Source organism: Rhinolophus sinicus, linkage group LG15 (assembly GCF_036562045.2).
Source record: "Rhinolophus sinicus isolate RSC01 linkage group LG15, ASM3656204v1, whole genome shotgun sequence".
Lineage (NCBI taxonomy): Eukaryota > Metazoa > Chordata > Mammalia > Chiroptera > Rhinolophidae > Rhinolophus > Rhinolophus sinicus.
Window position 1 is genome coordinate 48,376,483 of NC_133764.1, and position 24,073 is coordinate 48,400,555.

Genomic DNA, 24,073 nt, shown 5'->3' on the forward strand with positions numbered 1-24,073 from the left:
AGGGAGAGAGGCGACCACGCAGGAACAGAGACCAGCCACACTAACGGAGTCTCGTCTTTATTGCACTTTTTGTTTGGGGGCTGACACCTGGCGGGCAGAGGAGAGAGTGCAGGGCCAGGATAGAGCCCAAGCCAGGGCTCAGACCCCGGACCGTCCCCCAGGCGCGACAGATGACGGAGTAGTAGAGGGACAACGGCGCCCGGAGCAGGGGCGCGGCGCAGACTCTGCGCCTGCGCGGCGGCCCATGGTCAGGATGCCGGCCGCGTGGTTACCGCTGGCCTGCAGGAGGCGCTGCAGCCGGCCCTGGAGGCCGGGAGGACCTGGTCGCCGCTTGCCCAGCGTAAGGATGCCAGCTGCGTGATTGCCAGCGCCGTGCAGCAGCTGGTAGAGTCGGCAGGAGCACGTCTTCTGGCGGCAGCAGTCGGGAAGGGGCTGCGCGGCCACCCCAGGAGACAGCAGAGCGGGCGGCAGCAGCAGCAGCAGCAGCAGAAGCGTCATGGCGGCCCAGGAGACCTAGGGAGGTGGAGATCCGGCGCTGGGGGGTCTTACCACTGTGCGGACATCCAGCCCCCACACCCAGGCCTTGCCCGGCTGGTTGCGCTTCTCCTCTTGGCCTGCTCCCCTCCCTCGCTGTCCCTTCGTTTTCCTGCCTCTGCGCCATGCTGTGTGAAGGGCTCTGTTGGAAAAGAGCTCATCTGGCTCCTTTACCTGCTCATCCTTCAAATCCCAGCACAGCATCTCCTCCAGGAAGCCCTTTGAGATCCCCTGAGCAGAATGAATCCCTCTGTCCTCTGGAGGGATTAGTCTCTATTGTACCCCCATTAAAGTGCTTACCACGCCATCTGAAAACAGGTGTGTCTGAAGTTTGTACACTCAGGGAAACAGAGGCCCTATTTCTTCCCGCTCCCCTTACCCCCAGCGGCAAACCCGTGCAAATTAAGAACTGGCAGGATCCAAGTGTTGTCTGCCTACTCCCTTGCAGGGGACACCGGACTCTGTGGCTTTGGCCCAGTTTCCTACCCTCTCAGGTGGCATAGCTTCCTCACTTGTGACCTGGGTATTAAATAATTCCTACTATGCAGGGCTGCTGGGAGGATGAAATGAGATGGCAGGTGCAAACACAGCAGCTGAAACATAGTAAGAGCTCAATAAACATGAGCTCTTAGGAGAAGAGGGCACAACTGAATGTTGGCCAAGGCAGGTTCTCAGCCAACAGTCCACCCAGCCTCCAGCCTGCCTCAGAGCCCACATAGGAGAAGACCAAGAGAGGAGATCAGCGTTTCTTCCACCCCTGATCAAGCATTCTCATTGCCCCCTAGTATGATATGTCCCCTCTGTCCCTGGGTCTTTACCTTTGTGGAAGGAGGGTTCATGGTGTCTGGACCTCAGAGTGGGGTAGCCGGGAAAGTTGTCTCCAGTGGTCCAATAGCCAGGAACTTTGAGGCCATCGACTGTGACCTGCTACCAGGGGCTTGGGGTTTATAGTGCTCTGAGGTGGTGGGGGAGAAACGGGCACTTGCGTCCACTCTGGGGCCAGACAAAGGCAAGTCTAAGATTAGCTTCGTGTAGGGGGGCCGTCTCCAGGCTGGACCCAAGGAATGGCCGCCAAGGCACTCAGAGGCCGGATTTGGATCACTGTCCCCCTGAACTCCCCCTTGTCTGTCTGCCTGCTCCCTGGAGATGGGGCGGTCTCCGGGCACTAATGAGCCAACATGCACCCAGGAATCTGGGAGCACAAAAGAGGCCTTGCCTGGGGCGCTGGCCTGGAACAATGTAGGGGGCACAGCTGCTAATTAGGGGCAGGCGAGGAGGTGGTCATGAAACCCACTCTCCACAAGGTGTATGTGGTGGGGGGAGGGCACCCAGACAGCAGGCCTCTCCCCACCACGCCTCATCATTCCCCCTGGGTCTGTCAGGCTCCAGGGCCTTCCTCCGCCATGGAAAAAGGCTTCTGAGCTGGTTCTCCCTTCCTCCAGCTCTTTTCTTCCTTTTGCTCCTTCCACCAACCTCCAAGATGGAAAACCTTGAAAACCAAACCTGGGCAATAGGAAGAAAGCAGCCAAACCTGGTGTTTTACTTTGATCTCCCAGCTTCCTTCCTGGAGGGGAGGGATGGGGTCCCATCCTGCCATCAGCAGTGAGTGAGCCACGATGGCTGGAGTCTGTCTTATTCATGGCACTGTCTATTGAGCACCTGCTCTGTGCCAGGCCCGGCACTGGATGCGGGAGCGACATGCCCAGTTTTCAAGGTGCTCCAAAGTCCAGGTGGGGGTGTGACCCACCATTGCCAGCTCAGTGGGAGAAAAGACTCTGAACAGGCTTTTCATGAAAAGGGGATTTCTACCAGGTAATTTTGGGGGAGAAGGCATTCTGCAGAAGGGACAATTTGAGCAAAGACCTGGAGGTGACAGTGGGATAGCAGAGGGTGGTCCTCGTGGTCACAGAGAGAGAGGTGGCTGGACCGGCAAATGAGGTCCACAGTGAGTCAAAGGTAGGTGCTGGGGAGACATGCAGGATTTCAGCAGAGAGGAGTCATGGGCTGATGTAGGGGTCGGGTGAGTGGGAGCAGGAACCTGGATGTGGGCGTGGAATCCAGATGTAATTCAGAGGCAGAATCAGAGACTTAGGAACAGGTGCCATGCTACTTAGGAGGAGCTTGGCCTTGGGCAAGCCTCACAACCTCACCAAGCCTCAGTGTCCCCACTGGTAAGATGGGCAGTTGACACACATGGTGTCTGCAGTTGCTTTCTACTGTGATGCTTTACAATTTGCGGTACAGCCTCTGCCCATGGAAGTGATTTGTGGGTGCTGGGCCAGGAAATGGACCTGTGCTGAGCCAATGCCAGGTCTTTTGGGGAGCAGCCCCTCCACATTTAGGTTAAGCTTGGAATGGGGAGAGGAATGAGGAGGGAGCTTTGTGCCTTTTGGGTTGATCTAGGCTGTGGCAGTGGTCCCCGAGGGCTCCCGAGTACACACGCACACACACACACACACACGCTTAGGGCCTACCCCAGTGGAGAGTAGGGAGAAAGCCCTGGTGTCCAGAGCTGAAGGTGGAAGGGCAGGCTGTGGCAGGAGCAGAGCAAAAGGGACCACTACAATTTTCCCAAAAGCAGACCCCGAGTCAAGAATCTGGGTGTAAGAGGTTTATTTGGGAGGTGATCCTAGAAAACACATAATGGAGTAAGGGTGGGAGGCAAGCCAGTAAGAACTGTGTAAATGAGAGGGTTACCACTGTGGCCAACTGGTGCAGAATACACGTCTGAATTGTCGCACTGAGATAATGAAGCTGAGGTCAGCATTCACAACTCCGGCTCCTCGCTGACTGAAGGTTGCTCCTGGGAACATGAACTCCCAACATTTCCAGCCTGCCCAGAGCACTGGGCTGAGAGGCACAGGAGCCATCAGCAGGTATGGGAACTCTCTAGCAGTGTCCTCCAGAGTGGGCAGAGGGGGCTCCAGGCAGGGCACGGCTGGCATCGGCTGTCCCCCTGAAGTCACCTCCTCAGAATTGGCCGACTAGGTCAGACCTTCCTACGGCCCAGCAGCTCTGATGGGCAACTGTCAGGTGACACAGAGTCAAAGACCCTGGCCAAGGGTTCCCCATCCAGAGAGGACCCAGAGGAAAGAGTGGGGCAGCCTCTGGGGGTGGATGGGGCAGTGGGTGGGCCTCAACTCAGGACACCACCCTCCTCTGCAGGAGCTGGGCCAGGTTCCTGTGCCTGAGGACCCGGGGCATCTCAGGAGGGAAGGGGGAGGAGGCACAGGCAGCCAGGGCTTCCCGGAGCGCTCCGAAGGCCCCCTGCCCCACCAGGTGGACTCTGGCAGGGCCCACACTGCCCCGGAACCTCAGGGACTTGTAGCAGGGAGACACTTCCTGAAGGCAGTGGTCAAGCTGAGGACAGAATGGCCTGAATGAGTCTGGTGTGTGGCGTGTAGATGAGGTGCGCACACTGTGCCCAGCATATGCGTGGTAGGAGTTCCACTGGCATGCGTGTGTCTGCGGGATTCACCCCCCCTTCCCGGAGCCATAGGAAAGCAGTCCTGCCTGCCCACTCCTCCCCATCATTGTCTGTGCCTATAGCACTTGGGGACATGCAGAGTGAAGGGGACATTCAGTCAGATCCTGTCTCTGCCTCATTTACCTTGTCTCGATGTTCCTCTGACAGGTTCCTCAGCCCCCTCAGTGCCACAAATACCTCATAGTGGGGAGCAGAGCCCCCAGAGGAATCTGCAGACAAACCCACACACATGCTGTCCTGTGAACAGGGCAACTTCCAAAGCCAAAGCCTGCTACCCCCTCCCCGTCCCCCATTCTTCCCCACTCTGGGGTTCACAGGGAAAAAGGGGGTTTCTTGGTGGGGAGAGGGTTAATGAAACCCAGAACTTAGTCCTAAATATGAAACAGGTCAGGAAAGGAAATGGGAGCGACTGAAGCAGGAGGGATTGGAGTTAAACACGGGGGAGGACTTTTGTTAGGAGCAGCAAAGGAGGCTGGGTCTAACCTCCTTCCTAGAGGTCTCCCAGCAGGATGGGTATGCGCTGGGGGGCAGCCAACCCCAGAACAGGGGGCAGGAACTGATGGAGAAGCTTACCCAGAATGCTGCTCTCCACACAGCCATGGTCCAACAGCTTGGCCCCTGGCCACTGCCCCACCGCCCGGCCCAGGGCCTCGGAGAACATATCCTCACCAATATCTTCTCCTCGAACACTCAGGGTCTGGCCCAGCCTGGAGAGAAGGGAGGGGAAGGCAGAGGAGCCCAGGGCACAAGGACAGCCCCTCAGCTCCCTTCGAAGTCACCTACCTGCCAACGAACCTGACAACTGGACACTGATTGTAGGCACCAATCACCCGTACCACGTCACCCAGGCAGCATCTGACGGGGTGGGAGTGAGGGTAAGGTCAGGTCCAAGGACCCATTAGCTCATGCTCCTGGCCCTCAACAGGGTCCCAGAGGGCCTGAGGTGGCTGGTGGGTGGGCAGGTGATCACCTGGTAAGGCTGGCATGGTCAGTCAGCACCAGCTCGTACTCCTTGCCCTTCTGGGCCTCAGCCAGCAGGACGGTGGTGGCAGCCTCTTCCTGGGGTCCTTCCTTGACTGGGAGCAGCTCAATCAAGGGAACATCAGGGGGCAGGACATACAGCCCACGGGGCTGCTCTGGCGACAGGTTCAGGCCCATCGCCCCTGCGGGGAACAAGCAGCCTCTTCTGGTGGTGCCGTTGTTTTCTGCTAGGCCCTCCCCCTGCACCCCGGGCCACAGTCCTCTGAGCATCTGATCCCACTGCTGCCCTTCCACCCCCTCCTTCGTGACTTCCCCAGGCTCAGCCCACTGCCTCTAGGGTCCTGACTGGGAAGCGGCAGTGGTTCTGGAGGTGACAGCCTGGTGCTGTGTGTGAATTTGTGCAACTTCTATGAACCTCAGTGTCATCACTTGTAAAATGGAGCTGCTGGTGTTGGGGAGGGTTACACGAGATGATAACGTACGGCTCTCTACATGGCAGCTGGCGGTGTGACCCTGCGCCCAGCTCACCCCCCTTGAGTCCTGCTGACCTCCAGAGGCAGCATAAGCTGGAGAGAAGAAGTCTAGCCCTTGGCACCACAAGGCCCCCAGGGCAGCCACAGCTTCGGCCTGGCCTCCTGCATCCAGAGTCACCACCACCTGCAGCTTTGGCCAGAGCCGAAGGGCCAGTCCTCGGGGTCCCTGCTCTAGGGCCTCCTGCAGCTCAGCTGCCCGTCTGGGGAGAGGTACTCCTGGGTTCCCAGCAGCTATTGCCTCAGCCAGCTCTTCGCCATGAGCCTCCAGGCCCGAGAAGACATCCAGGAGTTCAGCTGCTGTCCCAGCTTCCAGTGCCCGCAGCCCTGGGGACGTCAGTGCTCCCAGTAGCAGGGCATCGGGGTCCTTTGATCCAGGGGGGCTAACCTGGCCGAGGGCATGCCAAGGCCAGGGGAGGCGGTGGGGCCAGGGGGACGTAGGCGTCACACAGGCCCTGCCTCCCGGAGCCTGCACTTCCGGGTAGGCCTTGGTTAGGGCTGCCAGACCCAGCAAGGTGGCCTGGAGAGAGACATGAGAGGTTGTTGGCCTCCGACCTGAGCCAGACCCTGAGTCCCCAGTTTAGGGGTTCTTTGCCCACCCTGATGGAAGGGTTTGGCTGCAAGTAGGGGTGTCTGGTGGGGCTGGGCTCCAGCCTTCTCAGTTTACCTGCACAGAGGCCTCCCCACGGGGCTGGTTTGAGGTAGAGAGCTGCCCCTCACTTTCTTCCTTCTGGGCCTGGCTGGCCTTGGTCAGAGGGAGATGATTCCGGAAGGCGCTCATATCTGTAGCCCCAAAGACATCATAAACTCTTCATGAAGCCACAGAGTTTCCCAAGAATTTCAGGCAAGGCTGGCGAGACCCTTCAGGAAGGGACCCAAAGTAGGCCTGGGGCAAGGGGACTATCAGGGCCCAGGATGGGAAAATTCATCTTGAATAATCCGGAGCCTGGGGAGGGTCTCTGGGTCAGGCCTCTCTGCATTGCCAGCAGAAGTGGGGAAGGGAGGTTTTCAGGTTCCGGGATTTGACTGTCCTGTGGGTTTCTTTCTCTCTGGGCCACCTCCTCAGACCTGGAAAACACACCTGTGCTCCCCCTGAGGGGACAGCGGGGACCCTGGGCTCTCTTCAGACACCACCGCAGGGCCTGCTGCTGGCTCTGGCCCACATGCAGCGTTCTCTGCTCCAGTCTCCACTGCTGCCAGGCAGCTGCCCAGCACAGAAGCCCCCAGGCCACACGGTGCTGGAGGCCAGCAAGCCAGGACAGCCTGGGACCCTGGGACTGCTGTTGCTGGAGCACGGCCAGTGGCGGCAGCAGCAGGAACAGCAGGAACAGCAGCAGCAGCAGCAGGAACAGCAGCAGCAGCATCTCCAGGCAGCTCCTGGGAGGAGGAAGGACCCAGAGTGCTGGTACGGGGGGTGGGAGGGTGGGCAAAGGATAACCCATTTCTTACACCCCCGCCCCCACTCTACCACACACAGGAGAACCAAGGACAGAGAAAGTTTAGGAAGAAGCCAGGACCCCTGTCAGGCAGGTGAGGCAGAGGAGAGAATACCAGGCTTTGGAGTCACACTGACCTGAGTTCGGACCCTGACTCTGCCACTTGCTACGTGTATGGCCCCAGGTAATTCAGCTCTCTGCTCTGAGCTCCATCCCCTGATCTGTCAAATGGGAATATAATACCCCCATCAGAAGGTGCAAAAACGGCTCGGCACGGTGCCTGGCATACAGCGGCTGCTTAACAAATGACAGGTCTTGCCCACTCCTGAGTGGCTCAGCTACGTCCCAGGATCCATCCTGTCCCAGCTCTGTGTCCCTCCTGAGCCCTGGGCAGAGGTTCATGTCCCATGTGCACCTGTCACAGCCCTCTTGTGCCTACTCCCAGCACCCAGGGCCCCCTCAGCACTCCGGTCTCAGTACACGGAAGGCCAGAAAGATGGAGCCATGGCTTTAAAGAGCCGGGCCTCAGAACAGGGAAATCCGGCCACTGAGCCTGAGGGAGGAGCTGGGATGGGGGGGTGCTCTTAAAGGAGCAGGCTGCCTAAAGGGGATGTGCTAGGTGCTGGCCCAAGCTGGCAGACTTGGGAAGCTAGGGCCAGAGTAGCGTGGCTCTCAACCTTGTGCAGGTGAAGGAAGAGAAGGCTGAGAGTGGAAAAGAGCACCAGGGAGCAGCTTCAGTTGGGAGTGGGGCACACTCCATCCTGGAGCAGATTCAAGCTTGAGAACTGTTAAAAACCAACATTTTCTCCCAACCCAGAAATCTTCTCCACAAAGGTAGTAGAGAAAACACGTTTGTTATTGAGTAAACATTAAACCAGAATGCGCTGCACACACAGGCAACCCGCTAAGGGATTGCAAAGACAGAAAAGAATCTCACTCCATTTTACAGTCAAGCAGATAGAACCCATTACACACATGTTCTCAAGATATATGATAACTAGCCCTCAAGTGAGAGAACCTGATGGCACCGTTTGTCACACGTCGTTCGTCCTAACTTTACCTGCTAATGGGGGTCACCATCTTTATTAGCTTATTGGCTTCATCCCAAGGAAAAACAAACTTATCTTTATGACACTAAGTAGTTTTGCAACTGGGAGCAAAGCGCCCACCGAACTTAGGCTCCTGCTGTACTTTCCTGCTGTAAAGTTTGAGAAGCTGTGCTCTAGAATGAGGTTCCTCTGCTGTCCGTGGTTAAGCCCTCCCTCCACCTGTGCTCTGGACCCAGGCTGTCAGACATTAACCCGCTCCCTTTAACCCCTCACCTGCCTCTAAGTCTTGCAGCCTGCTCCTTTCTTTTCACAGCTGAGCTCCTTTGCGTAGGCCTGCTCTCACAATTAGGCCACCCTACCCCACTTTCACTCCTTTTTATTTCTTGCTGAGCTCTTGCACTTGCTTTTTAAAAATAACCACTTTATTAGATATAATTCACACATCACACAAATCACCCTTTTAAAGTGTACAATTCAATGGTTTCTAGTATATTCCGGTATGTGCAACACCAACAATCAATTTTGTAACATTTTCATCACCTCGAAAGTAACCCCATATCCTTTAGCTACACCCTCCATTCCCCTCCCAGCCTCCCCGGCCCCAGCCTTAAGCAACCACAAATCTACTTTCTATCTCTGTAGATTTGACCATTCTGGACATTTCACATAAATGGAATCATATAACACATGGTCTTTTGTGTCTGGCTTCTTTCACTTAGCATAATATTTTCAAGGTTCTTCTATGTGGTACTGTGTATCAGTAGTTCATTCCTTTTTATTGCCAAATTATATTCCATTGGATGTAACACCATCCAAATGTGGTGTGTAAACAACACCACCTATGTTTCTCCACTCATCAGTTGATGGACATTTGCGTTGTTTCCACTCTTTGGCTATTATGTATAATGCTGTTGTGAACATTTATGTACACCTTTTTTCTGTGGACATGTATTTTAATTTTTCTTGTGTAGCTACCTATGAGTTGGAAGGACTGGGTTGTACAGTAACTCTGTTTAACTGTTTAAGGAACTGCTAAACTAGTTTCCAAAGTGGTTGCACCATTTAACATCCCCACCAGCAGTACACCCTTGACAACACTTGTTATTGTCTGGACTTTTGATTTAGCCATCCTAGTGGGGTGTAAAGTGACTTGAGTCGATTTTAACTTCCATATCCCTAATGACTAAAGATGTCTAGCATCTTTTTATGTGTTTAGTGGTCATGTGTATATCTTCTTTGGTGAAATGTCTTTTCAGATCCTTTACCCATTTTTTAATTGTGTTGTCTCTTTTAAGTTGTAAGAGTTCTTGGATATGATTTGCAAATATTTTCTCCCATTCTGTGGGTTTTTTCATTTTGAGTGTCCTCTGTGTTGGGAAAATTTTCCGACATGTACTAGAACAGACCGCCAAAGGAGGACAGGGCCAAGAGACTGAAGAAAGAGGCTGACAACTCCAGAATTAAAGTTTATTAAAGGAGCTTACAGACAGAAGCCATCTTGGGTGGCAGCAAGATAGTGGATTTCTACATCTGAAAGCAGATGGGGGCTTGATATATATAACCTTCAGGAACAGATGGCTTGTAGCCAAATGGCACATGCTTGTTAAGAGCAGTATATTCCAAAGCAGTAAACACATTAATGGGCCTACTTATCTATGTAAAAACATTCTGAACTTTCAGATGATATAGGTACAATTTTCTCCATGAAAATGCTAAACTCATAAGGACAGGTGTGTCCTCTACTATCAAATGTACTTCTTTGATGTTGAAAAATAAGTTTAAAAAAATTGGTATTCTTTAAATGTTTGGTGGAATTCAATGGTGAGGCCATTTGGGCCTGGGCTCTTCTTTGTAGGTAGTTTTTGGTTGCTAATTCAATCTCTTGTTATAAATCTATTCAGATGGTCTATTTCTTCATGAGTCAATTTCAGTAGTTTGTTTTTCTACGAATTTGTCTATTTCATCTAAGTTATCTAATGTATAGGCATACATTTGTTCATAGTACTCCTTTACAATCCTTTTATTTATGTATGGTCTATAGTAATGTCTCCTCTTTTGTTTCTCTTTTTTATCGGTTAATCTAGTGAAAAGTTGTCACTGTTGTTGATCTTTAAAAAAAAAACCCTAGTTTTTGGTTTCTGATTTTCTTTACGTTTTTATTCACTATTTCATTTCTGCTCTATTTATTCTTTCCTTCTGCTTACTTTAGGTTTAGATTTTTTATTTTTGTCTTAAGTTGGAAGGTTGGGTTGTTGATTTGAGATTTCTTTTTAATGTTTTTACAGCTATGAATTTTTCTCTAAGTACTGCTTTAGCTGCATCACATAAGTTTTATGTTGTCTATTCATTTTCATTAATCTCAAAGTATTTTCTAAGTTTCCTTTTGGTTTCTTCTTTGACCCATTGGTTATTTTGGAGAGTACTGTTTTATTTCCATATATTTCCAAGGCTTGTTATTGTTATTTACTTTTTTTAGTGAGTGGCTGGATTATTTTAGTGAGTTATCTATTCCCCACCACCCACTCCACAGTGTGAAGTCTGTTATTGTTCTTCATGGGGATGCAGACTTGAGTATACCCACAGTCACCCTAGCATGACAGTGATTTTTCACAAGTCTCTCTTTGTCTCTTTGCCTGACCACATCCAGATGTTAAATTAATTATTGGATGATTGCTTTTTCTTTTCAACAATGCCTTGGGGAATAAATTGCTCCACAAACTGATCCAATCAAATTCAGGCTTCTTTGAAGGCATAGTTTCAAGATAAGTGTTTCGGATTTGTTCTGACCCTAAGAGAGCTCCTGCCAGCTGTTTTTTCCCTATTTCTCTCTAGCAAACTAGCCAGGTTAGCTTATATTTCCAATGAAGCTCTTTTTCTCCTGCCGACTGCCTTTCACTATCACCGCCACTGTTTTTGAGAGCAGCCTTAAGCTTGAACTTCTTTTGCAAATGCAGTCAGTTCCTTTGAGGAGATATTCAAAGCTCTCTGTTCTACAGACTGCCTCTCCCCTGCGAGGCAAAATGTCTGAGCCAATGGCTCTGGCCTCTGGTGCTGGGGGTGGGGATGATGGCACACTTCTGAGTGATGTGCCCACTTCAAAAGCTGAATGCCTTTTCCTTTCTTAACACCTATTTGTTCCTTAAGAACCAGCTCAAGCTGTTTGGTGCTCTTCCTCTATGTTCTTGGGGTACCTTTATTAATAGCAGCATGAACCAATATCCTATCATAACTGGTTGTGTTAGTTGCCTTTCCCTGACTGCAATCCTCTTGAGGGCAGAAACAATTTCTCATCCCCTACACAATGCCTGGCTCAGGGCAGGCACTCTAAATGTGCAGAGTTTTAGTGCTCGCTTTGGCAGCACATATACTAAAATTGGAACGATACAGAGAAGATTAGCATGGCCCCTGTGCAAGAATGACATGCAAATTTGTGAAGCGTTCCATATTTTGAAAAAATAAAAAATAGAAAAAATTAAAAATGTGCTGAATTTTAAAAAAAATTAAAAATGAGCTTCCTAACAGGAAGAGTGTAGAGACAGCAGGCTAGGAGATAAAGACTATCATTCTAATTTTCAAAACATCATATGAGCAGGAAGGTAAGAAATGCCCCCAATCTGCCATCAAAGCTGAAGACTGGCTCTCTGAGGCAGCCAACTCCTAACTAGTTCCCTTTTTCAGAGTCACACTGATGATTTCAAACTCTTCCCTATCAAACCCACTCCCTTGCCACCTGATAGGAAAAAAACAAAAACAGGACTCAATACTGTCCCTTCAGAGAAACCTTTATTGTAACATAAAATACACAGTTTTGTGATTGCCCAAGTAAAATTGTACACAATACTTTTTCTGGTGGCTATAATATACTACTCTGCCTCCACACTAAAATATGTATCTGAAATAATTTCACAAAGTTTTAAAAAGAAAAATTATAAAAAGTATACTTCCATTTTAAGTTATATTCACTTTGTCTCCCCCCGTCCCCTACAAAACCCTGCACATGGCACACATAGAGTTGGAACACTTTGATGATTTCTGTGTGTGTGTCTGGGAGCGACCAAGAGGCTGAGGCGGTCAAGACTTCCCATTGCCTCTTCTTCCGGTTTGCAGGAATAGGGAGAAGAGAGAAAGTATAATGCAGATAATGAGCACACCTTTCAGTCAAAAATCTCTCCCACCTATAGGTACAGCCTCAGGAAAACTGAGGACAGCTCAGCAACTGTACAAGCATGGGACCTCCACACTCGGCACCCACCCCCCCAACCCCAATGCCAAATGTAAAGTGAGAGCTCTGCCCTCAGCATGCCCTAGGGCTGGGTCCACTACCGATCTACAAGTGTGGCAATCCCTTCCCCTCCCTCCCATCAGGGCTCCTGGGACAACCAGGTCGTCACTTAGAGGCAGGTGTTGGTGAAGCCTGTCAGGGCTGGTGAGGGCTCTTTAAGACTGGGTCCGAGAGCAGTCAGGCTTCCTTTTCACCTTTCCCCAAAACTCCCTAAAATTCCATGAGGTGGAATTTTAATCGAATCTTGAGCGGCATGTAAGGGGCTTAGTAGCCTCTGATATCAGTATCCATGGAGGGCTCAGTCTGCTCCTCAGAGGCAGAGACTCTACTGCCTGGCATAGAAAAATAAATCAGTGTATGAAACCAAGCCAGGGCAAACAGCAGCTTTTAAAAAGTCATCTTCCAATAAATAATTTACTATAGAGGAATATTCTCCTTTAACATCAAAATACTGATAAGTTCAGAAGTTATTTTTGTAAAAAAAATATCTATTTACTGACATGTATAAAAATAAGGTTTTTAGAGCCATTCTCTCCTGGGCGTGGTCATGTCCTTATTTTAGAGAGAGGGGCCTGGGGTGACCTTGTAGGCTTAACCCAAAAGCTATACCTGCTCCCCGCTTTTCCCACCTGCCTGCCATAGCCCATTCCTTCCTCCTGGCGTATAGCTACGGAAGAAACTGTGAAAAGAATTATGCTGAGGCTTTTGTTTTGTTTTTGCAGCTTCCAGCCAACCAAACTTCCAGCAAACCCACTGACTGCATTTTCCCAAATTACCAATGCCCAACCCCCAGCACCCCACACCAGGTGGGCAACAACACCCACTGACCACTCTGGCCCTGGGTTCAGTCCACACTCCTGCCATCCACTCCCCAAGACATCATATGTGAACAGGGAAGGACAATGAGGTGACCTGGGTATGAATGGCACAGGTACCTCACACAGGAAGAGTTCTGATGTCTAATTAGGGTGGAAAGGGGAAAACAAAGTCCTAATTTAGAAACAAAAACACCATTCAACATTTGCAAAAAGCCATGTCCATAAGCCTTCGGAAAGTCTCACTCTCATGCCTCCCCTGGCACAGAGGAAGGATGGGCAGACAGGACAAGCGCAGCTTCCATGGGTGACAAGGCACCATTCTCAGTGCCTGAGAGTCAGGGATGGGCATTCCACTCTGGCTGCAACACAGAGGACATCGACACTGTAAGGTTCGGTTATACGACCCTCTCTTCTTTCCTCTAGTTTATCGCTGTACATGTGTACACACAGAGGAACTGGGTGGCAGTTCCACAGAGTGAGAGAAGGAGAGAGGGAAACAGAAAGGGAGGGGAGAAGGGACGGAGAGAACATTAAGATGGGTTAAGCACATTGAAAAAGCCACTGCCCATCTGAAAACCCCGGACTCCACTGGCCCCAACAATCCTTGTATATTGCCCTTTCCTCCATCCCTACCCAGGAAAACGGGACTGGGGAGAGCGGAGAGAGGACTGGCTTTCTTTGTTAAAAGGCAGTTTTTACATTTCAGAAGCAGAGACAATCATGGTTATATAACAATTGTTTGGCAGACACAGTGACAAAGACTCACCCGAGAGGAGGTGCTTTCTCCTCCCTTTGTCCTGCTCTTACTTGAACAGCCACATGCCAAGGTTCAGCCACCCTCAAGACACATGGGCACATTCCAGGGTTCATGGAACTGCCTTTTTGTACAAGGTTAAAACAACCACAGCCTGTTTGCAGCCTCAATGCTGTAGCTAAACTCTGGACAACAAGGGGGAGAAACATCACAACACACACACACACACACACACACACACACACACATACACACACACTCTCTCTCTTCCTTCACTGGTACCACCATGCATAGAAACACTAAAGTCACGACTAGTATTAACACTTCACATTATGAGTATTGTTTCCAAAGAGAAGTGATTCATGGAATTAAAACATCCACAAGAGTAACTTCTCTGGTGAGGATGAAGAAGCCACAGATGAGATGGGAGGTCACGACTGCGCATGAGGGATCCACTGAGTGTCCATAGGTCGGCCTAAGAGTTCCTCCACACGGCGAGCCACGTCCATTGTGTCGTCCAGGTCAAAGTCCCCATCGGTGTCAAGGACGGGGTCAGGGCTTGGGAAGGCAAGAGAAGAGATGACATGGGAGGGAAAGGTTGTCAGAGGCCAATGACGAGCAGCAGAGACCACCCCAAGCCCTGCACCCCACCAGGTAAGCAGCCCAAGACTGCCTGCACCCTCAGTCTAGGCTTCCAGGGAGAAGAACAACTTCTGATCTACAGTCCTTTGCCAGCTAGACAGAAAGACTCAGACTAAAACACCCACCCACAGCTGCCCCTAACACTTGCTGTCCAGACACATCAAAACCCCACCTGGTCCTTACACAGAGCGAGGAAAGTCTCCCTTTTAGGAGCATATGATATTTGCCTAACCCCACTCTAAACCACCAATATATTCTGGTCCCATCTCTCCCGCCCTGCACCTTGGCACGTGCTGGAGCCCCGCTGGGGCTGGGAGGTCTCAGACCTAGAGGAGCTCTGGATTCCCACCAGTCCTCCAAGGTCCAGCCTGAGGCCAAGTGCCCAGTTCCTCCCCCGGAGCCCAATGAGAACACAACCTACTTCTGTGGGTACATGTTATAATGAGCCTGGGGGCACACGGCTGGGGAGGGGGCCTGGTCCATGTAGGTGGCACTGCCCCCAGCAGAGTCTGCAGATGTCACAAACCTGTGGGAGGAAGCAGAGCAGAGCCTCAGCGGCCGGGGTAGGGGGTGACTTGGGGAGGGGCTCAGGGGGCATCTTTATGTCTTTTCCAGGTGTAGAAGGACACAGTGTCCACTGGGTTTGGGGCTCTGGCTGTGGGAGTGGGGCCCTGGGTATAGGCCCCATGGTGACCAAACCCCGTTCCCTCCCCAGGGCCGAGCCAGGTTTCAGGGAAGGGAACACTGGGTCTGTGAATGGAAGAGGAGGATGGCAGTGAGGGGTGAGGACAGTCAGGGGAGGACAGAGGCAGTAGGAGACCAGAGCTGGCCCTTGGACACTTACTCAGGGACCACTTGCTTGATCTGTGGCTTCACGTATCCATCCACTGCTTTAGCTGCGAAACAGGGAATGGTGATGAGAACCAAAGTTGTCAAATGAAATAAAAATACAATCTCCCCTACGAATCACATCTTTTCTTAGGATAGGACACAACCACCTAATTTTATCTTAGGATCTGATACAAGCACTTAACATTTCAATCTGTTAGGAAGACCTGGCAGAGGAGAAGCCTTAATTAATGCTAACATTGCAAGTGAAGAGATCATCCAAGTTGGCTTGGATGTGTTAACAAATTCTTCAAACCACAGAAAACATACACTTCAACACAAACTGAGATCAAGCATTATTTGCATACTACCGTGTTTCCCAAAAAATAAGACCTAGCCAGACGATTTTACTATAAGACCAAGTCTTATAATAATATAATATAATATAATATAATATAATATAATATAATATAATATAATATAATACCAGGTCTTATATTAATTTTTGCTCCAAAAGATGCATTAGAGCTGATTGTCCAGCTAGGTCTTATTTTTGGGGAAACAGGGTAATTGTAAGAAGAAAAAATATCTAAAAAGTTAAAGTTGCATATGCAGCAGAGGGACAGGACTTGTCCTGAGTCCTAGGGGTCAAAATTAGGATCAACAGGAGAAGATCAGAAGAGGACAAACTCTAGTCATATAAGAATGTTGTCATTAGAGTTACCGCCCCGCCCCCCAACACAGACACAGACACACACACACACACACACACACACACACACACACACACACAATGGACCGTCTTGGGAAGAACTGGTTTCCTCATCACTAGAGGTTTTCAAGTGGAAAGCATACAAACACTTGTCAGGATTGCACAGAAAAACCAAAGCATTAGAGAAGAATTAATTTGACTTGATGATCCTGGAAGTTACTCTGAGGATCTACTCTTTTAGGAAAGGGAATGTCACTGCAGAGTTGTACGCTTGAGACCTATGTGAGTTTGCTGGTTATTGTCACCCCAATAACCTTTGGTAAGAAAGAGAGAGAGAGAGAGGAAAAAGAAAGAAAGGAAGGAAGGAAGGAAGGAAAGAAGGAAGGAAGGAAGGAAAAGAAAGAAAGAAATGTCACTCAGATATCTGCATGCTCTTTGCTGCCCCTTGGGTTTTTGCATTTGAGAGTAACTGACAGTCACTCATCACAGTGAGGGGGTTGTCTATGCCCCGTGGCTGGTTAGAAAGAATACTGGGGTGTCTCTTTTTTCACATGCCACAGAACCCCACTGGGATGTGGCAGGTGACAGGACAAACCTGACAGGATCTGGCCAGCCACAGTTACTTTTGACAAAGGCTGATTATGGAAATCCAGTTAAGCAGGTGGTAGGAATGTGACAGTCTGAAGTCAGTGAATGAAATCCTGTTTGCTGGGAATGTGAGTCTGGGAATAAGTAGAATCCTGACTATGTCAGATAATGAAGATTACCCGATGGCCAACAGGGTGGGACAGCCCAAGACAGTGACATGAGACATGGCTCACAAAGTGCTTGGGATCCGAACCTACTTCTTCTAGGGCTTCAAATGTCAGGGGCGACCTTTTCATAATATGTCATGCTTTTTGTGCTTCACAGTCTAGAGAATTTTATAGACTGGCAGAATAGATAAAAAACAAAGAAATGCTGTAAAAAAGTAGGATTTCAAAATCTAGATTAGCTGTGCTAACAAAAAGAAGCAGTGATAGGTTTAATCCAAAATACCACAAAAATCTAAAAATATTTTGGCTTCTTTCCTATGTACCTAGAAATACAACCATCACCTTAGGGTGGGAAGGCTTGATATAAAAGAGACTCTATAGAGGAAAAAGGTTGCTAGATTGGGTTATATAGAAATTACAAGTCTTTGCACTTCAGCAAAATAAAACCTAAATGTTAAAAGAACAATGACACAATGAGGAAAATATTTGCTATATATCATAAAGGGCTTATTTACTATATAAAACTACTTAAACATCATTAAGAAAAAAAAGGAACTCCAAAAGGAAGATAAACAAGGAACATGAATGTACTTCACAGAAAAAATACAAACAGCTAATAACGTGGAGGTTAAGAAACATAGGCTCTGGTGCTCAAATCCTGGTTTGGCCTCTTCCTAGCTGTGTGACCTTTGGCAAATTTTTTCACTTCTTTGTGCCTCAGTTCCTCATTTGTACAATAGGGACAGTAATAGTAACTACTTCACAGAACTGCTTTGAGAATTAAGTGAGATACTATATGAAAAGTGCTCAGAAAAGTGCCCAGCACACAGTAAGTATTCAACAGAATGCTACTAGTGTTCTGTTTATTATTATTGTTCTTATCACTATACGAAATGGTATTTGACCTTACCTAGAATCAAAGAAATGAAAATAAGAACTGAGATACCATTTTTATGCCAATCAGACTGGCGAACATGAAATTGATAAACAGAATCTGTGATTGGCAGGGGGATGGAGAAGCAGATACTCCAACAGACATCTGTGGGAGTGAAAACGGATTCTGCTTTCTGGAGGGCAATTCTGCAAAGATGTTCCAAAATGCTTAAAAAGCATATACCTTTTACACAAATTTTATTTTAGGAATTTATCCCAAGTAAGTAATTGAACAAGATGCATGTACCAGGTTATCTCAGTATTAATCATAACAAAAGCCGAGTGCCTTACCGTATTTTGCCATGTAAAACACACACTTTTTTGCCCAAATTTGTGAGGGAAAAATAAGGATACACATTATACATGGGTAGTACTAATTCTGTATCTATATAAATGTTTTTAATTATTTTACTTATGCTTATGAGTTAAAAGTGTAACTCTAGAAATCAATAGCGATTTCCATATACAAAATAATACCCTGGAATACAGTAATTGGTTTTGTTGAACTTATGATGAACTTGCAATGACCTTGAAGTTCTTGGCCTTCTATGAGTAAATATTGTAAATTTGTTACCGGTACATAAAATTTCTTGTACTTTGTACCTGTTCTTGTGTTTTGCAATTATTTGTTACATCAATTTCTTGGACCATAATGTTAAAAAATAAACGCTAAAATTCCTTTATAATACAAAAGCAAGTCCCTAAATGTAAACAAATAAAAATTTGAATTAAAAAATTAAAATGAAATATTTTTTCCCTGAAAGTTTCCGCCAAAAATGTGGGTGCGCATTTTACACAAGAGCTCATTAAACACAGAGCTCATTATACATGAGAGCACATTATACATGGCAAAATACGGTAAATTATAAATATCTTTAATAGCGGATATAGACTGTATCATGGAATCACCATACAATAGAATTCTATGCAATCATTAAAATGATGTTGTAAGATTTTATTTACTGACCTGTAACTCTGCCTATGATACATTTTTAAGTGGAAAAAAAACATCAGATCACAACAGCTGATGTAAGGTATGACTCAAACCTTCTACCTTGGACTCCAAGCCTGACAATAATCTGCCCTTATTTCCTACCATTTTCTTCCCTGCTCATCCAGCTCTAGCCTCCTGGGCCCTCGTGACAGTTTTTGAACACACCAACCTCATTCCCACCTCAGAGTTTCTGCACTTGTTCTCTCAGCCTAGAATGTTCTTTCTCTCCACCTTTAGATAGAGCTCCCTCACCTTGTCCAGGTCAATTCTGATGTCACCGCCTCAGGGAAAGTTTCTAGTGAGACGCTACCCCCATCCTCCACCCTGTCACTTCTCTATCCCTTTGATCTTGCTTATTTGTCTTCATAGCATCCATCACTACATAAATATATTTAGTTCTTTACTTGTTTGTTTTCCTTCTGCTATTAGATTGTAACCTCCATACAGGAAGTACTTAATAAGCACCTGGTGATTGACTGACCCACTGAATGAATGAAGAATACACATCTATAGAGATGAGGAAAATATGCACTAAATATCTATAGTGATTAATCTCTAAATGAGAGATGTTATGTGATATCTATTTTCTTTTCTATACTTTTCTGGAAAGTTTACAATAAACCCATAATATTTTTATGTTCATAAAACAATAAAACCATCTCTGTTTTGAAAAACAAAATTTTACCTAATTTTGTTTGATCTACACTTATGTTAAAAGCAATTTGTTTCCTTTAATTTGATAGTTGGGGTTAGTGGCAGATATGTTTTCTGTGTGACTGAAGAATATAGCCCAGGATTTACATCTGCCCTGGATAATGCTCAAACAGCAGTAACTGAATGCTAATTGTATAGATTTTCATGGAAGACAGACAGATGGTCAAACACACACACACACACACACACACACACACACACACACACACCTAAAACAAAACCAAAATCGCAACTAAAACAAAACCAAAATCACAACAAAAACAAATCAGAATGCGAACATTGTTACCAGTGGCAGGCTCGCATGGAACTGGTGTGTAATATTTTGAGTACACTTCATCTTTTGGCCGATCAGGGAACACGTAGATAAGGTAATTCAGGTCTCCCAAGCGGTCAGCCAGGGACCGGATGGAGAAGTCTCTGGTGGTAAAAGGCATCAGATTCCAAAACATTCTTTCCTCTAGATCAATAAACAGAATAATTATATTCTAAACATGACTTCTGAACAGGAGATCTTAATACCCAAATAAACTACAAATTAAAGCTCTCCATTAAAATTGTACCAACAAAAATCTCCACTTAAAAATAACCACAGGTTATATAGATCAAGTAGCTGCTTTTAAAAGCCAAAGGTAGACAGCTGGTAATGCATACACCACTTCCCTAGTGATCCAATGATCTCCCTCAGGGAGTTTTAAGTTCAAATGGTCTTCTGTCCCTTTCTAGAAAAAACTTATCGATCCCCCATTTCCTGTACAAAGGATGTAAGAGAGACAGGGAGCATGTCCGTAGCCTGAAGACGTGTGAGTGCTATTAAATCTTATTAAAATCTTTAAGTGACACCAAAAAACCTCTCAAGCTACTCTAACCACGAGGGTCAGAGGAAAGAACTAACATTTTTGGATGGAAATAATCAATGGCAATATCCTTGTAGTACACAGGATAAAGGAATAATTAAAATAGCATTTTATTTCTACTCTAATGATTCCAAATCATCAAAGTAATGCTTCACTGAAATTAGCTCAAGGTTTGAGAGTAATAGGAAGGGGAACATTTCGAATGGGAAGCAGCTCAGATTTTGGACAAAACTTTACCTTCCTAACTTTACTTTCCTGTATTACAGGTCAGGGTTATATATTTCTCAAAATTAGTACTTGTGTTTCCCATAGTAAGATTTTACACAGGCTGCCATATTATCTGCGGCGTGTCATGGTTATACACGGTTATACATGCTTCCCATAATTAGTACTGGCCCCAACAAACAATAAGTACTCAACAAACTGTCTGTTAAAGTAATTCTGCAACAAAAGCAGCTAACCAGAACCCTCTTGGCTCTCATCTTTAAAAGGGAGGGGTACTCACGAGAATCAAATTTCCAAGCAATGGTGATCCCACCAATTTCAGAGTCGCTGAATCTCAGCAGGAAGGTCCCATCTGGCTTGTTAATGAGTAGGTCGTGGGCCTGTTGCTTATTCACGAAACCCAAAATAGCCCTGGATCACAAAGGCCAAAGGAGCAGATGCAGAGTGTGATTTTTTTTTTGACACCAGAAAGATGACCTTCGCACTCTATTGCTGACTTAAGAAATGACAAGTCTCACCCATCGTTCCAATGAGGCTTCAGATGTTTCTTTAACACTTCCATCACACCATCAAACCACTGCCAGAAAGTATAATTCCGTCCTGGTAAATTCTCCTGGTTGGAGACACGACAATGAACACAAGAAGGCAAAAATAATATTTGGAATATTACCTGTATAAACTTTAACTGGAAAAATCAAATAGAAAACATACATCTACACTGTCAGAATCATACAAATATACATGCCTCCCTGAGTTTTCCCAAATCAATGGTCCTGCAACTGAAAAAAGAGAACAGAGAGGAAAAGAGGGGAGCAGGGGAAAATACCACGGAGCCATTACCAACACCCAGGGACCCCTGCTACAAGCACCTTCCCCGGCACGTGGGCTGACTGGTCCTTTGCTGTTCCTGAGGTGGGGTCTGGGACCATCAGCAGAGCTTCACTGAGTAGCTTCTGAGAAATGCACATTTTCAGGCCTCACCTCAGACCTACTGAATCTGAGCCTGCATTTTAACAAGATACCCAGGGGGTTTGTAAATTTGAACTGGATTAAATCACACCGGGAGGCCACAGGGATCGCTCCATCACACAGTAGTTAGTAATTACCAGCGAGATGCAGTTCTCTCATTCTAGTGGAAGGCAGAAGCTTTATTGCAATGGCAATGAGAGACCTCCTGCTTCCCCTAGCAAACCTCCTCTGATTGCCAGCAAATGCGTTGGCCAACTGGTTAACACACAACCATTTATAAGAGACTCAAGAGACTAAGGGATCTCTGAATTAGGACATCTGAAACATGGGGTGGGGGTGTGAGAAAAGAAATAAAAGTTAAATTTAAAATCAAAGATGTGACAGATGACATCTGAATATCAGATGCTAGAGGAAGTTTCCTTCATCAGCATCCCCTTTGGCGGGCTGAGGGCCCCCTGGGAGCCTGACTTTGGGTTCCACATCAGGGACATCAGAGCCCCCAAGTTCTGAGCATCACCAAAGCTGTACTTCTCCTGAGTTACCTTCCCATTTGCTTTGCGCTGTTCCCTTTACAAAACGCACTGGCTGCACACAAAGCCCAATTTACTCAACTATTCAAAGATGTAATTTTCCACATAAAAAGTATGTGGCTGTCCATCTAGTCCAAAGCTTCCCGTTACTTTGGACACATTCTGTTAGAGGCAGGGAGCCTCCTGAGGCATCTGGTTTGCAGGGACTGATCTCGCGGCAGCTGCCAGCAGGCCCTCACCCTGTTGAACTGGGACCAGGACACGGACATGCTGTTGTAGTCCTCCAGGTGGTTGCTGCTGCTGTTGAACAGCTTCTGTGCCAGGAACACCAGGTTCTCCTTGGTCAGGCCCCGGTTGCTCTGCACCTCGGCCTTGAATTTCATGTTGAGCGCCTCACACAGCTGCGGCCACAGCACTTTGTCGGGCACGGCGAATGGCACCCTGCCCTGAGAGGGGGAGAAGCCAGAGCCTTGTGAGAAGACAGGTACGTGATTTATTCCCTCAACCTGCGAAAGGAAAACACTGATGGCTGGACGTGGTTACAAATGTTTGTCTTACCGAGCCTGCGGATTGATTCAAACTTTCATGGGGTGTGCAGTTCTGGGAAACTCAGAAAGTTCGTTTTACCTTCTTCACCCACAACTTAGAGGGTAACCTCATGCTATACCGTTATGTAAATGAGCTGCCAAACTATGGTCTGATCCTACCTTCTCACAGCCACGAAAACAAAACACGGCCAAGGCCTGGCTCCTATATTATAAATCAATGGGAATAGAAATCTAAAAAACTGGTTCTCTAGTGAGAGCGAGAGCGAGAGCGAGAGAGAGAGAGAGAGAGAGCTCACACATGTGTGTGCACAAGTGTAATCCTTGCCCTTGACACCAAGAACTCTGGCTCTAAGTGAAACAACTTAAGGAAGAATGATAACTGCACGATAGACAACTTTAATAAGAAATAGGTTCAAATACGAATTTTTTATAAACTACTTTTCATCTCATTCAGCCATAGTACTTCATTTTAATTATTATAAATTTTTTTGGAATAGGCAATCCCTTCACATGATAAAAAATATAAAAGTACAGAAGGTTATACAGTGAAGTCACTTTCCTATTCCTATCCCCTAGCAACCCAGTTCCTCTCCCCAAAGGCATGTAATTTAGTTTCTTGCATATACCTCCAAAGATACTCTATGCAGGCCAGCAAATATATATCATTTTTCCCTTTCAAAAATACAAATGGAAGCATAAAATCCACATGTTCTACACTGTGCTTTTTTCACTTACTACTGTATCTGGGAGACCTCACCTCAGCACATAAAGAAATTCTTCATTGGCTTTTGTGGCTGCTAAATATTCTCCAGCATGGAAGAATAGTAATACATTTAACCACGCCCCCATAGACGGACATCTGTGCATCAGCCTTCAATCTTCAGCTATTACAAACAGTGCTGCAATGTACTTATATCATTTGACACACATGCAAATATATCTGTAAATTCCCACATGTATTTATTTAAAAACATGTAACATGTACATTCCTTATTAACATAACTGAAAATGTTAAAAATGCTTATTTACTTCGACAAGATACTTTAGTAATGGCATGTTGTAAGAGATGCCAAAGTCACCTGAGGAGTGAGATTTGTGGACAGGAAAGGAAGGCAAAGACAGAAGACGCAGCAATATTACCCAGGAAGCTTATTAGGGACATGATGTAGGCACATAGTTTTTAAAATGGGCCTAAAACTCCATCAGGGTTTGCATTACCCATCAGGGAACACAAGCATGGTAGAATTTCTGATAAAAATCTCACCTTTGCAGCAAAAATATTGTTCTCTAAAGAAAACTGTTGAGAATGTAAGACTCTTCACACTAGAGTCACACTAGAGAACATATTTTTCTGTCTCACATAACAACTACAACCTTTTAATCATGCCTTTCCGGACTGAGCTCTACAGGAAATATGCAACACATAGAAAACTTTGCCCACTGAAACTTTTTGAAAATGCTCATCAAGCAGCACACTAGGTGGTGTTAAGATAATATT

General features: G+C 47.0%; 3 protein-coding genes and 1 non-coding gene across 9 annotated transcripts in view; 1 reads left to right on the forward strand and 3 right to left on the reverse strand.

Annotated features, from left to right (window-relative positions):
- Positions 1–41: 41 nt before the first annotated feature.
- On the reverse strand, positions 42–1,488 carry HCRT (hypocretin neuropeptide precursor). 2 transcript variants are annotated; one of them, XM_019747556.2, is made up of 2 exons: positions 1,353–1,488; positions 42–513 (listed from the first exon to the last, which is right to left on the reverse strand). In XM_019747556.2, exons 1-2 carry the CDS (start codon positions 1,371–1,373, stop codon positions 139–141), a joined length of 396 nt encoding a protein of 131 aa, XP_019603115.1. In that variant the 5' UTR covers positions 1,374–1,488; the 3' UTR covers positions 42–138. The 2 variants fall into 2 exon arrangements, with proteins under 2 accessions (XP_019603115.1, XP_019603116.1); XM_019747557.2 differs by lacking the exon at positions 1,353–1,488 and adding an exon at positions 835–984.
- A 1,642-nt stretch (positions 1,489–3,130) lies between these two features.
- Positions 3,131–7,513, reverse strand: GHDC (GH3 domain containing). 3 transcript variants are annotated; one of them, XM_019747700.2, is made up of 10 exons: positions 7,384–7,513; positions 7,106–7,189; positions 6,614–6,909; positions 6,200–6,315; positions 5,551–6,052; positions 4,992–5,184; positions 4,805–4,876; positions 4,595–4,728; positions 4,145–4,230; positions 3,131–3,894 (listed from the first exon to the last, which is right to left on the reverse strand). In XM_019747700.2, exons 3-10 carry the CDS (start codon positions 6,894–6,896, stop codon positions 3,676–3,678), a joined length of 1,605 nt encoding a protein of 534 aa, XP_019603259.2. In that variant the 5' UTR covers positions 6,897–6,909; positions 7,106–7,189; positions 7,384–7,513; the 3' UTR covers positions 3,131–3,675. The 3 variants fall into 3 exon arrangements, with proteins under 3 accessions (XP_019603259.2, XP_019603260.2, XP_074176824.1); XM_074320723.1 differs by having other exon boundaries at positions 3,401–3,560; XM_019747701.2 differs by lacking the exon at positions 7,384–7,513 and having other exon boundaries at positions 7,106–7,244.
- A 3,847-nt stretch (positions 7,514–11,360) lies between these two features.
- LOC141569118 (U6 spliceosomal RNA) lies at positions 11,361–11,467 on the forward strand. The gene has a single exon (XR_012492510.1). It is a non-coding gene; the product is annotated as a U6 spliceosomal RNA (small nuclear RNA).
- Positions 11,468–11,781: 314 nt separating this feature from the next.
- The window catches only part of STAT5B (signal transducer and activator of transcription 5B), a 60,769-nt gene continuing 48,477 nt past the window's right edge, over positions 11,782–24,073 (reverse strand). For all 3 annotated transcript variants that reach the window (XM_074320725.1, XM_074320726.1, XM_074320724.1), the window contains exons 13-19: positions 22,267–22,473; positions 21,047–21,141; positions 20,809–20,939; positions 19,736–19,906; positions 15,358–15,409; positions 14,935–15,039; positions 11,782–14,429 (exon numbers count right to left, since the gene is read on the reverse strand). In XM_074320725.1, coding sequence (XP_074176826.1) covers positions 14,303–14,429; positions 14,935–15,039; positions 15,358–15,409; positions 19,736–19,906; positions 20,809–20,939; positions 21,047–21,141; positions 22,267–22,473 — 888 coding nt within the window. In that variant the 3' untranslated portion in view covers positions 11,782–14,302. The remainder of the gene's footprint in view (positions 14,430–14,934; positions 15,040–15,357; positions 15,410–19,735; positions 19,907–20,808; positions 20,940–21,046; positions 21,142–22,266; positions 22,474–24,073) is intronic.